This window comes from Gossypium hirsutum, chromosome D07 (genome assembly GCF_007990345.1).
Source record: "Gossypium hirsutum isolate 1008001.06 chromosome D07, Gossypium_hirsutum_v2.1, whole genome shotgun sequence".
In the NCBI taxonomy this organism is placed as follows: Eukaryota; Viridiplantae; Streptophyta; class Magnoliopsida; order Malvales; family Malvaceae; genus Gossypium; species Gossypium hirsutum.
This window is the reverse complement of record NC_053443.1, coordinates 13484248-13499512: the sequence shown is the minus strand read 5'-3', so window position 1 is coordinate 13499512 and position 15265 is coordinate 13484248. Positions and strand designations below refer to the sequence as shown.

Here is a 15265-nt window from a genome sequence, read left to right as displayed (position 1 = left end):
AAAATATAAATTAATATAATAAAATTTATTTAAACTGTTAAATAACTTATAATTTAAATCTAGCCGTAAAATTTATGATTTCACCCTAATGAGCCTCTAATTCTAAAATCTCGAGTGCATGACTTTTCTTTTATGAATCAATGATGTATTGGATATGATATTGTACCAAATCCATCAAAAATCCAATACCCACCGAAATAAGTTAATTCAGATTGATAGGGTGTGAACCAATTTTATTTTTTATTCTTATAAGGGATCAGATGTCAACTTTTTTTATTCATCCCATTTTTAAGTTCAGAATTTAATCATTTCCTTAATTTTTTCCAAACTTCAAAATTGCTATCTATCCTTGTATTTTAGTAAAATATGAGATCTAATTCTACCTTTAACTTTTTTATAGTTAAATCATTAACATCCTAAAAATTATCAATTTAATATTTTTTGTCATTAGTTATATACTGCATTATAGGAAAACAACTTAATTAATATATCAGGTTGACAAATTTTGAAAATTATGTTACAATATTAATGATTAGATTACAGTTTTTAAATATAAAAATTAAATTTCAAATTTTTATAAAAAAAAATACAAAGACAAATAGCATATTTTAATTTTTTTAAAAATAAAAAAAAACGTTTCATTCCTAGGATTCTTTTAATATGCTAGACGTGATAACATAAAAAATTTCTGTAGAAATACATATAAAAGCATTAAAGACATCTTCTTACTCACATATATTATATTGACTACAATCAAATCAGAAGTAGGTTGGTTAATCCCGATCCCACATTTGGCGCCTGTGATCTTGCTGGTTTTGATTGCTTAGCTGTGATTATCATATCATTGCTTCATCAAGAATCTAATTCTTCCTTAATATTCTTATTGTCCAAATAGTCAAGCAGGTTGTTACCTTCATTTTTGTTTGGACTGCTTAAATTAATATTAATGATGCTTTTTTTAAAAGCATAATTATTTAACCGCGTGATTGAATGATTTGATTATTGAGGAATTGTGCCACTAATTAGCACCTTTTAGTATCAAATTCAAGGTTGCCAGGCTGGATGTGTAGACTGTGTATACATTATTCCAGATCAAACTCTTCAGACTGGAACCCTAAATTTAGCGATGAAGAATCCTTTTCATCATTTACTACCTTTGATTTAGTTCACGTATTCTAAAATTTAATTTAATTTAATTATTATCTTTATTAGTAGTTTCTATTAAAATTTAACAATTTATCATGTTTATTTTCATGATAGACAATTTAATTAACATGACAAATTAATAAATTTTTATTAAAAATGATATTTTTAAATTAAAACAGATGAAAGAATTAATTTCTAATTTTTTAAGTACGAGATTAAATTTTCATATTTTACCACCCAAATAATGATTGCCAAACAATTTAGCAAACTTAATCCTATTTGGGTTATTTTTATTGGCATTGAGGTGATTAGGAAAGGACAGGCCATTTTGACAAATTTGGAAACACAAACGTTCACACGAGACACCCATCACCATCAAAGTTCCCATTATTAGACAAAACCAGAAGTGTCTGTCGGAGAGACAGTCTGTTTCTACGCGTAAATCGTTTGGCACTGTCCAGCCTCAGAGCTCATGCGGTAATGTCCCCATTTTTCCATCCCTTCAAGGCACTTTCTTCCACTATGATTGGATTCTTTTTCAGCTTTCATTCCTTCTTGGAAGCTCATCATTACCAAAATTTTCTCCATACACCTTCTTCCTCTAAAGCTTTTGATCGCTTGCTATTATGTTTCATGCTTCCTATAATTGAATTACGTTTGTTTTGTAAAAGGATTTTTTTATAGTAAGAGTATGTTTCGACGACAAATTTTAAATGTTAGGATTTACACTTACTTTGTTTAGATAAATAATTATTTTAGAAAAATTAACTTAATGGAATTTTATAAATTAAAAAATAATTATATTAAAATTAAATTGTAATAAAAATAGTCAATACCGAGTTATATTTGTAAAAGATATTATAAATAGTTTTAATAAAATAAAATTTAAAATATATATTATAATTAAATAAAAATAATTTTTGAAGTTTAAGTTTTTATCTTATAATAAGATCATGTCTACTAAATCAAATAAAATTAGAAGGAATTTTGAAAAACCACCTATTTAGGTGGAATTTAGAAAAAGAATTTGAGCTACTAAAATACCCTCTTAATAGGTAAGGGTGAGTATTTGGTTGAGTCGAGTCGAATCGAGTTAAAAAATTTCGAGTTAGTCGAGTTGACAAATCCTATTTTAGCAACTGAACTCAATTTGAATTTTTTTAATCGAGTTGAATCGAGTCAAAAAATTTCGAGTCGAGTCGAGTTAACAAATCTTATTATTTATACTTAATGTTGCATTTATATGGATCAGTTATTTAACTAGTAGACGAAGTACATGCTTTTAGATTAATTTTGTGTAAAAAGGGAAGGTGGGGCGATTCGGGAAGGAAAGTAAGACTACTGGGTAAACATTTATCAGAAGAACGTAGTTTTGCCTTTTAACTTATAGATAAAGTAAACATTTATCAAAACGCCGTAGTTTTACCTTTTCTTATTTTGATTTTTGAATAATTCAAATTAAGTGTGAGCGTTCGGTTAAATCAAGTGAAATTGTTCGAGTTAAATTAGAAAAATTAATAATGTCAAATTAAAATCTTATTAAAAATATAACTATTTCCATGTTAGAGCACATAAATTTGAAACCATATATATTTGAAAACTTTTTTAAAACATAATAATAACAATAATAATAAGATATTTTAGTATGATAAACTTGAATCATTAATCACTTATTTAGATTCCAAAATTATTATTTTATAAAATTGTTACATTTTTAAAATTTCAAGTTTTTTTATATATAATTTTAGATTTTTTTTAAAAATTTTAAAATTTTTTTAAAAATAAAAATTTTGGAATTTTTATAAATATTTTGAATTTTAATTTTTTTTCAATTTTTGAAAAATATTTTGATTTTTTTGTAATTTTTGTTAAGAGAGACCAATTTGCTCATTTTCAAAATTGATAGGGACCAAAAGGGTATTTATACTAATCTGTTATTCGAATTATTCGAGTTATTTGAATTGTAAAAATTCAACTTGACTCGAACTCGAAATCCGAAATTTCGATTCGACTAACTCGAAATTTAAAAAAAAAATTTAATTTTTTCGAATCGAATAGGATTTTGTTCATCCCTATTGATAGGTGATATTATCTAGAAAATTTGAAATTCCCCAATACATTTATCTAAACAAATAAATTTATTTTTAAAACTTTGAAAACCTTGATATAAATAAATCCGTTCTACGAATTCCTCGCTTAAATACACCCTTAATATTAATTAATATAGTGTTTATAGAAATATTATATAAGTTACAAAAATAAATCTATTTAAGAGTTAAATTAATCATTGGTCTAAACCAAATTATTATGCTATGAATAAAGACTACATAAAATCGAGTTAGCCTAATTCATATTTCGTAATAAAAAATAAATTTATTTAAATTTAATTATAATATATATAATATTATCTACAAATAGTAATTTTATTTATTATTTTCAAATTTGAAGATGATTTTAAAATATACATTTGAGGTACTACTAGTAAAATTTAGTTAATTAAAAAACTTCACAAATTCAATTAATTATTATCTTATTTTGTTTCATATTATTTTTATTTTTTTGTTAACCTAATACGAAGGCGCTTTTTTTTTACTTTTATATTGTGTATTCTAATATTAATTATTATTATATGTTTTGAAGTTATTTTCTATAACACATTTTTTTAAGGATATCTCAATACTCACAAATGTTGAGTTTGATGCATATCAAATCACTACACTAAAATGTGTTGTGAATAACAAGAGGCAATACTCTTAGAGGGTATTTATTTGGCTGTTGCCCCTACCAAACCAGTTAAACCTAGTAGAAATCAACTCCATAGATGCTGACTTTCACTCTGTAAATACTTACTCCCGTTCCTCCTTTCTTCTTATCCAAACTCTCCAACTCTCTCAAGCTCTCGAACTCTCTACAACTCCAAAAAAACTTGCCATTTCTTTCTTATTTTTAAGGGGGGGGGGGGAATGGTGGAACACATTGCCAACCACTCCGTCAATATGGTGCAATCTCTAACTTAATTCTTTCTAATTTTTTTATTGTTGCAAAAACATTTTTATGATTTTTTAAATTTAATGCAATTGCTTTGTGATTTTATTAACATTTAGTAGATCGAGTTTTTTGGATTCAACATAATTTACATTTCCTGAAGTCCGATTATTATATCAAAGAACTCTTAAAGGAGATTGATTTATATGTGACATATATGATGACAAAGTTGAAAACCATTACAAATATGATTGTCGCCTAGGTGGAAAGATGGAAGTAGAAAACATTTATATTCCATCTTTCATGCAGGGAAATAACCATTACACTTGAATATGTCACTTTACTAATCAATCTTCCAATAGATGGGGAGGCAATAGCCACAACTAGTGGTATCGATCTAGAGTATGAGTGTGCTTGATTGTTGGGTATCGTGTCATCAAAGGAGAAACCAAATAATGATTTAGATGGGTTCCAAGTGCCGCCCACCCTAGTCAATCCTAAAGGGATTGTATATTTTCTATTAAAATATATTTTATTTTGTTCAATTAAGACTCTTGTGTTTTTCTCTATAAATAGAGACCATTGGCTAGGCAAAAACACACCTTAACACATTACTAAGCGTTGACACTCTATCAAAATTCAATGAGATTTATTTTTTTAAATAAATTCCAAATTTAGAGAGAGTTCGCTTTTTGGTTTCTAGCCTTTAAGAGATATTGATATTCAGTATTAATAGGAAGTTTTCATTGTGCTCACTAGTTTGTGAATTAGAGCTCACACTCTAAGCAAGCAAATGTTTGAGAATAACGAAGAAGATTATGTTAGACAAAAGACGGGAAACATCCTTTATTGCCTATTCCAAAACAAAGACACGAATTTAGTAATGAATTTATTGCTATAAATAACGCAACCACTTGATATTTAGAAAATAAATAAATAAATTTTTCGCTATGCAACAAAATTATTTTCCAAGTCAAATTTTTCGAACACAACCTATTGTCCAAGTGGGTCCTCGTACCATGTTGGCGAGGGATCTGGTCATCACAATTTCCCTTTATCATTGTTTGTGACTTTGGTGATGAAAATGACATAAAAGAATCCAAAGTTTACATAGCTCTTCAGTCAAATGAGCTCAACCACACACCTCATCCCCTACATCCCTTATATCATTTATCTTCGATATGGTAGTCGGGTGCATGGTTCGAGTTCTTCGTAACGTCGCTTGAAGCAAATGATGAGGAAGACAATGATTTTTTGATCTAGGATCTACCATGACGAAATTCTATCTCAAAATCGACATCCACCGAGTTGTGGAACTCATCCACCATGTCGGCGTTACTAATGCAATCTTTTTTTATTCAATTTATAAAAAAATTGTAAATTTTAACACTTTTTTGTATTTATATTCTTGTTATTTGTATTTGCATTTACTTAGCGACTTTTAAAATTGTTGAGTTAGGTTTTTTGCATGCAATAGTAAAGAAGGTAGAATATTTGCAAAGTAAATAAGGACGATACATTCTAGGCTTTCTAACACTAATAATAATAATAATAATAATAATAATAATAATAATACAATGGTTGAAATGTAAATATATAGTTAAATTGTAAATCCACACAGTTCAAATTTAAATGCAATATCATAATTAATGCATATGGGAGAAAATATAAAAATTTATAAAAAAATGAATATCAATATGATATAGTGTGTGTGCGCGCGTGTGCATATCAATAACATCGTAATCAAGTGACGCTTTCTTCTGAAATTGGAGGGCCTGATTGTGGTTGGGAAAATTGAACCTAATTGAGATGAAAATGGGGAATGGATTGCAAACTAAAAGGCATTTGACTTTTGGCGAGAGCACCTCGACACCAATAACGAGATGAATTAGAAATAGACGAATATATATTTTGCTTAGCACCCGTTTCTCATATTTTGTATTGATATTAATAATGAAGGAATCTACCAAACTAAATGATTTAAGACTAGTATCACTTGAGGTCAATTGTAGATGAAACAATAGTCCCTTTTCCTATTCCTTACAAATGGTAGATGCAGAGAACCCAATAGTAAATCATGAACCAACAAAAAGTAATTCATGAATTAAAAAATATTTATTGAACAATATAATTTTGTAAAAGGATTTAGAGTTATATAGGAATGTTGAATACAACCTATACTAGGTTAGATTGTATTTATAGCTCTTTGCATCAAAGAAATCAGAAACCTTAGATGTCATCTACAAAAAAAAATAGTGAATTTAGCATCCATGTATGTCGAATTCATTGAGTTTCATTTCAATATGTAGTAGACAATGAACTCAACATCCATGGGTGTCAAGTTCATTGAGTTGTCATTTCAACATGTAGTAGACAATAAACTTGACATCCATAGATGTCGTGTTTATGCTACTTTTTAGTGCTAAAGATTCTTGAAACCCTAAGCTTAATAAGAGCAAGTGATTTGATATTGAAGATAGCTGAATTCAATCTTTTTTTTACCTAACTGAGATTCTTGATGGGTGTCAAGATCAATTACTTTTTCAACATTGATAAAGATATTGAATTTAAATTTCTTTATGATGTAGTATTAATTAAGGTAAACAAAATTGATCACATAGAACACAATTTACCAAATCATTGTATTCTCTATCAATTACTCTTTGTATCGATACCAAATCGTTATTCTAATATATTGTATGGTCATGATGCCTAGAACACCTATTAAATTACAAAATCTTAGTAAAAATATAAAAATTTTAGAAAGTAATGGATTTTAAGGATTAGAGTTCTACTTTTACCTTTTAGCTAAAGGGCAACTAGATGTTTAGAGGGAATTGGCACAATGAATGAAAGTTGATACCACCCTACGACTGTAAAATCATAAGGCCTTTTTACAACACCTTGCATAGGCAAACTAAAAAGGTAGGGCCCTAATTATATGTACTAATCATTTAAAAATTTGATAACGGTGGGAGGTACACAATACAACTTAAGTTTCTTGGCATAGGCACACCTCCAGTTAAGCGAAAAATGTATGCTTGAGCATGATAATCAATATCAACAGGTGTTGGATTCTCTGGGAGATGCTTAAATCACCTTTTCAACCAATCTAACTTCACTCAAAGCCCTTTAAAATAAAACAAAAGGTCGATAATTATTCTGAACAATTCAATAAAAACCTATACTAGATTGTGCTCAAAACTTCGCATTACATAACACATTCACTGGAAGCCACATCAACAATACTACATCTTCTAGTGTTATTGTCACTTTGTTGCATGGAAAATGAAACGTATAGGTCTCCATCTCAATCATTCAATTAGAGTGGATAGGAATGACGTTATATAAGTAACTTTCCTAATATAACTTTTTGTGATAGAAATCAACGCCTGTTAATCGAGGAATGATTTTTTTTTCGTAAGGCAGACCTATATTCATATTGTTGCAAAGTCGAGCCATAAGAGAATACTCCAATGTTATTGTATTTTTGGCAATATGTCCTCATTCGAATCTCAATAATTCGGCAGCCATTATGGTATGCTTGGAAATTATAATTTCAAGTTATTTAACTATGTAGGGTTAGGGTAAAATGTAAAAGATGATTAGTTTTATTTTTTTTATGAAAAACTAACAAGTTTAAAAGGCTATTTATAGATTTTAAAATCAACGTTGACACTTAAAAATGTGAGTTTAGGATTACATGTTATCCATCATCGTTCAAAATTAAATGGGAAAAATACATAATTAGTACCTGAACTTGTTCACTTCTCTCAGATTGGTACCTATAATTTTTTTTTCTCAGATTAGTACCCGGACTTTATTTTCATCCATGAGTTTGGTACCTGAGCTTAATGGCGTTAACTTCAGGACAGGTGGCAGAATAAGACTGCGACACGTGACATAAATGATGTCATGATGATGTCATAATCTAAAAAATATTAAAATCAATAAAAATATATTTAAAACTATTTCTTTTTTTTTCTTTCTTTTTCCCGTGATCTTTCTTCTTCCCAATTTCCTTCTCTCTCCTTTTCTCTGCTAAACATGTTTGCTTTTGATGGCTGATTTCAATTCCTCCCCTGTTTGTTAAACACATTTTCTCTTCTTTTCTCTGTTAAACACATTTGCTAAACACATTTTTTCTTCTCTCTTTTCTATATTTCGAGTCTTGAGTTCATTTTCTTTTTTAGATTTTTGCATTAAATTCTTTTTCTCTTTTTTCAGTTGTTGGGTAGTTGAATTTTTTTCTATTTGTTTCATGAGAAAATATAAGAAAAATAAATGGGAGATGCAACTCCATTAAAAAAAACAAATAACTCAGCACAATCAAAGAACAAATAACAAAAAACAAATAACCCAACACATTCAAACAATAAATAACAAACAAACAACCCAAAATCTTAAAAAAAAAGTTACAAGCAAAAGAATACGCAAAAGATATGAAGAGATCTTTTACATATGAATATATAATTCATGAAGGCTAACAATGAAGAAACCATTGATTTTTGTGCATTGGAAAAGAATAAAAATACAAAAAAAAACTAACAATGCTTCCATAAAAACAAAAAAAAAATTCAGTAGAATCTTAATAGTCAAAGCCCTTGTTTTCTTTATAACAAACAAACCAAAAAAAAAGTAAACTAATGAATTTTTATTAAAATTTATAAAACCCTAGAAATCTTATGGATCTAATGAACAACAGGGGCAATTCCTCCTTTGAATTTGTTGACTCTTTTCTCCATGACTTGAAGAACTTCTACTAGGCTTTAAGAAAATCGATTCTCTGTTGTTGCCATGGCAGCGTCACTACTATTGCTTCCTTTGGCTCCTCAACTCGCTCTAAGCTTCACCAGAAGCCTCCTTAGCCTTTCATCAATAGATGGAGAGTATAATTTCAAAAGCTCAAGGATCAAGCTTTTAATTTTTTGGCTTTAAACATATTTTCTTGGAAATACAAGACAATATATGAGAAGACAAGGAAGAGAGAAGGGTTTTGATGGTCGGAGAAGGCCATGGATGGTGGTGACTCATGGCGGCAGCGGTTAGGGTTAGAAGAAGATGAATAGGGAGAAGAAGAAAATGAGATAGAAAAGAGAAGAAAGGAACAAAAAAAAGGAATAGAATCATGATTTGTTTTGGATGAAAGGGAAAAATATTTTATTATTTTTTAAAGGAAAAATAATTAAAAGAGAAAATGAAAGAAGATTTAATAAATGAGCTTAATTTGCAGCCAAAGAGGGTGACACATGGCAGTGTATGAATGGCTAGCGTTGCCATGTCAGCAAAAAAATAATGCCGTTAGACTCAAGTACCAAACTTGTGGACAGAAAAAAAGTTTGAGTACCAATCTGAAAAAAAAACTACAGGTACCAATATGAGAGAAATGGACAAATTAAACTAGTAATCTTATATTTTTCCCAAATTAAATTAAAGTGCTATCATTTAATTTTAAATATTTTACCATGGACTTAACAAATACAAATGTTGAGGTATAATAATCATATCATAATAATTATCTTAATTCGAAGAATGTACGGAAAACAAAGCATGGACACGCATTTGAATTCGAGATCCATAAGTGTAGGTACTGAAGTATAATTTTCCCACGCATGACAACTTAAAATAATAAAATCTAAAATATAAAGAGAAAACACCCAAAGACGCATGACAACTTAAAAAAACTCCACTAAGGACAACGTAATTGTCCATTAATTAATATATAAAAAGGAATCAACAAATAATTGAAATTATGCACCAAAGAGACTGACTCACTAGCTGTGCCAAGCCGAGCCGAGTCGAGTCTATGTAACATAGACCAAAACACAACACACCACCCGAGTCTAATCCCTCTCATCTCATCTTTCAGTCCGGTGCGGTTCAGCTTAGAAAGCCGAGCCGGGGAAGGAAAAGTTCTAAGCTGTCTGCGAATAAAACTTTTTTCACTTGCGTATTATTTATTATACTTTCTCCCTACTGTTGAAGTCTTCTCTCTAATGGAGACGAGTTTTTCCTCTTTTTAGCTTTCAAAAACTTATCTTAAATCTCTCTATTAGAATCAAAATCCTCTTCTAGTTTGAAAGCGTTTAAACAAGATCCGGAATCGGAATGGAAGAAGAGAAAGGAGTGCTGGTGCAGAGCTTGATCGATGCGGTGAACCAAATAGCTTCAATCAGCGACTACAGATGCTCCGTTAAGAAGGAGTACTGCAATCTCGCTAGGAGGCTCAAGCTGTTGACGCCAATGTTCGAGGAGATTAGAGAAAGCAAAGAGCAAATCCCCGAAAAAACTGTTAAAGCTTTGCTCTCGTTGAAAGAAGCTCTCATTTCGGCTAAGGAACTGCTCAGTTTCGGCAGTGAAGGCAGCAAGATTTACCTGGTGTGTGAGTATTACTGTTCTTTTCTTCTTCTTTTTTTTTGGATCTGTTCGGCTGCTGAGAAAGTGGAGGAAAATTAGCTTGTGAAGTGCGTGGAGATGATCCTATTTTTTTCTGGAAATAACATTATCTAAAACTAAGCGATCAATTTTATGCTAAAATTTAGCTTAGTCTAGTGGAAGATAATGGAATTTAAATCTAATATGATCTCTAGTGCTACATTCCTTATTAATTCAAAAAGGAAATTGATGTGGTTCCTATTTTTACCTTTTTAATAAAATATTTGTAGATATTTGAGTCACAATTTCAATCGATTTTCTTGTTCATTTTTATCTATTTATTTTGCATCTTCAAATAACTATTATGAGTAATTCTTATCACAAAGATTTCTAAGCTTCAAGTGATCGACATTCGACATATGCAAGGGCTAAAGTAGAGGCTGTAGAGGGGGAAAATGATATAACTTTGTTGATTTATTTAAGGATTGTCGATTTGTGTCTGGATTATCGTCAAATCCGAATCGTTCATTTGATATAACCTTGTTGGTCCTCTTTTGCTCAAGTCTGCCCCTATATCATATTGCATATAGTATAAGGTAGAAACTCGCTAGTTTCATCATTATACTTGTTATTGGCGGACATGGTATGTCTGGAAGCCTGTACTAGATGAGTATGACCCTTTCATATGATTATGGAGACACTGTTTCTGCAATGGTAGTTTGTTAAGTTTGGGTTGCGCTATTTCTGGTCTTGGACTCAGGAGGTTATTTGAGGTTGTGAAAATTAGATTGAGGGATGGAGGAGGAGGGAGAGAGATAAAAGGGGAGGGGAGGTGGTGATTATTAGCGGCCATGATACTGTCTTTTTACGTTTCTGCCTTGATGCTATTCTAAGCAGTTCTTCGCAAGCAATTATACTTAACCGGGTTGTCATATTCATTGGTTTTGAGTTCTTTCTTGGAACCAATAGTTATTGCTCCGTGCTTTTGTGCTTTTTTCAATTCTTTTGGTGTTATTTTTTGAGGTTGACAAAGAAGTTCGCCAGAACGGTTCTTCTCATGCCTGTACTTTTAGATAGGCAGTAGATAGGGGACATTGGTAGTGGCTGCAATTCATGGATGTGCTAGTTTTATGGTACAGATAGTTTGTGAGGAAAGGAATGCGCATGGTTATTTTTCTCCTTTCTTGAGAAGCCAAGTTCTCTTTTTGGAATAATTTTTAGCCGGAACTGGTTTGTCACTGAATCTTACTATGTACTGATAAACTATTTGTGTTCTGCTAACAGGTTCTAGAGAGGGAGCAGATCATGCATAAATTTCTTGAAGTAACAGCACAATTGGAACAAGCTTTGCGAGGAATTTCCTATGAGAATCTTTACATATCAGATGAAGTTAAGGAACAGGTATAGATCTGTTAGTTGGCAGTCTTTGGAAGAACTACATAGTACTTTCTTCTCCTCTTGCTTTGTCATATTAGGTCCTTTCCTGTATGATCTAAGGATGATTACTTGAATCATAGGCATCTTAGACATGGAAGAAAGTGCCATCAAGCAATTGAAGTATTCTTTCATTAATTGTGTTTTCTTGGAGTTGCATATGATAAGCATTGAAAGACTTGATGATAGCAACCAAAACTAGAATTCCTCTCTGAACACTATTAAATTATAATTTGAGAGGCTTAAAGCAACTTCAGCTTGCTTTATTATATCATTTTTTTATATATATAAAAGAGTTACATGTATGATATTTCCATGTTTAGGTGGAGCTTGTACTAGCTCAGTTCAGGAGAGCTAAAGGAAGAGTTGATGCGCCTGATGTTGAGCTGTATGAGGATCTATTATCACTGTACAACAAGAGCGATGATGCAGAACTAAATCCAGATGTACTATGGAGATTGGCTAAGAAGTTACAATTGGTCGGCATAGCTGAACTTACGCAAGAATCATTAGCTCTACATGAGATGGTTTCTGCCAGTGTTGGAGATCCTGGTGAAACATTTGAGAAGATGTTGAGCTTATTAAAGAAAATCAAAGACTTTATACAGACAGAAAATCCTAACTTGGATGCTCCTGCAAGAGAAAAGAATCTTCCTCCAAGTAGCAGTGGGCAAGCAACTACTAATGGAAATCGCAAGACTCCAGTTATACCAGATGATTTCCGCTGTCCAATATCCCTGGAGTTGATGAAGGATCCTGTCATTGTTTCGACTGGGCAGGTATATTTTTTGTAGATTTCTAGTACATGTTATAATGAGATTTTTCGTTTTAATTTCTTTTCAATCATTCAGTCTTGAAAACAACCTCTTCATCCTTTATTTACTAAATGTCAGTAAATGCTCAATTTTGCTCGATAAACTTATTTGGTTATTGACCTGCAAGTTGCATCATTTCACATTGTTGTGCCATTAATTTATTGGGCCAAAAGTTAGCTCGGGACATGGTCGTAGTCATATTGTGATGTTCAATATACATTTGCATGAGTAAATAAATTAATGTTGTCCCTAATGGATGCTAACTAAACGTTTATAAGAACCTTGTGTTTTATACTACATGTTTTGGAAATCGCACATGTATGCAGAGGCTGAAGTCTTGTTTACCATTACCCTTGTGCTATATCCATAACAGGTTTCATTACTCTCTTCTGTAGACTTATGAACGTTCTTGCATTGAGAAATGGCTGGAGCAAGGGCATGGAACATGTCCAAAGACGCAACAGGCACTCAGTAGCCCTGCCCTTACACCTAATTATGTATTGCGTAGTCTAATAGCTCAATGGTGTGAGGCAAATGGTATTGAACCACCCAAAAGACCCAGCACTCGTCCCAGTAAAACTACATCTGCCTGCTCACCAGCTGAACGTACTAAGATTGAAATTCTCCTCCGTAAGCTCGCATCCAGCAGTCCTGAAGACCAGAGAATGGCTGCAGGTGAAATCCGTCTTCTTGCCAAACGCAATGCAGATAACCGTGTGGCCATTGCTGAAGCTGGGGCCATACCTCTCCTTGTGAGCCTTCTTTCAACACCTGATTCACGCATCCAAGAACATGCTGTTACAGCACTTCTTAACCTTTCTATTTGTGAAGATAACAAAGGAAGTATCATATCCTCTGGAGCAGTTCCTGGTATAGTCCAGGTGCTTAAGAAGGGGAGCATGGAAGCTAGAGAGAATGCAGCAGCCACTCTTTTCAGCCTTTCAGTAGTGGATGAAAATAAGGTGACAATTGGTGCCTCGGGAGCAATCCCTCCATTAGTGGTACTGCTAAGTGAAGGAACGCAAAGGGGCAAAAAGGATGCAGCAACAGCACTCTTCAACTTGTGCATTTACCAAGGGAACAAGGGAAAAGCAGTGAGGGCTGGTGTTGTGCCTATATTAATGCGTTTGTTGACAGAACCGGGTGGTGGAATGGTGGATGAGGCATTGGCCATACTAGCAATACTTGCAAGCCATCCTGAAGGGAAGTCTGCCATTGGAGCAGCAAAGGCAGTGCCGGTTTTGGTAGGTGTTATTGGAAATGGATCTCCAAGGAACAGAGAGAATGGAGCTGCAGTTTTGGTTCACCTTTGTTCCGGAGATCAACAACATTTAGCAGAGGCCCAGGAACTAGGAGTGATGGGTCCTTTGGTGGACTTGGCACAAAATGGTACAGATAGGGGCAAGCGCAAGGCTGCTCAGTTGTTAGAGCGCATGAACAGGTTTGTTGAGCAGCAAAAATTGGCACAGGTGCAAGCTGAGGCCGAAGTACAGCAGCCCGAGTCTCAGTCTCAGACACAACAGCGACGACCACCCTCTGTGGAGAATGCTATTGAGGGCTGAGGTATATTTTGCCATGATATTTGTTGGTTTCATCATCTTGTTTCTTTCTATGTATTGAAGAAGGCAGCTTTGCTTGGAAAGAGGAGGTCGAAGATCACCTGTTGAACCTGTAAGATATTCATTTTGTTTGAGTGGAATTAATTTATTATTCACTGAATCATTACGTTTCATAAAAGAAGGGTGGGGGAAGAAAGGGATGAGTTGTACTTTACATGTATGTGAATTTGTTAATCCTCAGTTTTTGTTCGAGGAGATGTTTCTTTTATTGTACTGAAATTAAACCTACTAGTGATAGGCAAAGCCAAAAAAGAAAAATGAAAAAAAGGTACGCAATATATCTGGAGTTTGAATTTCCGTTTCCCGAAGACTATTATTTGTACCAACAACAGGAGAATGAATTTATAAAAAGGATGTTGAATCTCTTTATTACGCCAACTATAAACTTCTTAAAATTCTCTACAAGCTTTGTTATTTACTCCATAAATTAAACAAAGATGTGAATTCTTTGAGGAATTCATTTTCTTTCATGTTTAGTTTATTGGATAATATAGATATCATATATATATATATAATAATTATATCATAAAATAAAAGTATTTAATACGGTTAGGTATGATTGGTTCAAAAAATTTATGTTAGATTATTTTGTTTGGTTCAAATAAATCAATCTAAAATTATTTAGAAGCATATTTATGAAATTATCTTTATTATTATAGAATTTATTTCTTTTTAACAAGTTTAATTTATTTAATATTTTTAGTCTCAAATTCCATAAAATTATAATAATTATTATAATTATAATTATTTATTACTATTTATAAGTAATAAGTAATTATATGATTTTTAAAAAAATAAGTATTTATATGATATTAATATATATATATATAAATCAATTGCATCACCAACCGTAATTATAATTTATAATCATAAATAAAATTAATATACTAA

The 15265-nt window shown here is 31.7% G+C and overlaps 1 protein-coding gene across 2 annotated transcripts; it reads left to right on the top strand.

Annotated features, from left to right (window-relative positions):
- Window positions 1-10069: 10069 nt before the first annotated feature.
- Window positions 10070-14654, top strand: LOC107954147 (U-box domain-containing protein 13). 2 transcript variants are annotated; one of them, XM_016889621.2, is made up of 4 exons: window positions 10070-10509; window positions 11791-11907; window positions 12264-12719; window positions 13151-14654. In XM_016889621.2, exons 1-4 carry the CDS (start codon window positions 10240-10242, stop codon window positions 14315-14317), a joined length of 2010 nt encoding a protein of 669 aa, XP_016745110.1. In that variant the 5' UTR covers window positions 10070-10239; the 3' UTR covers window positions 14318-14654. The 2 variants fall into 2 exon arrangements, with proteins under 2 accessions (XP_016745110.1, XP_016745111.1); XM_016889622.2 differs by having other exon boundaries at window positions 10338-10513.
- The last annotated feature ends 611 nt before the right edge of the window (window positions 14655-15265 follow it).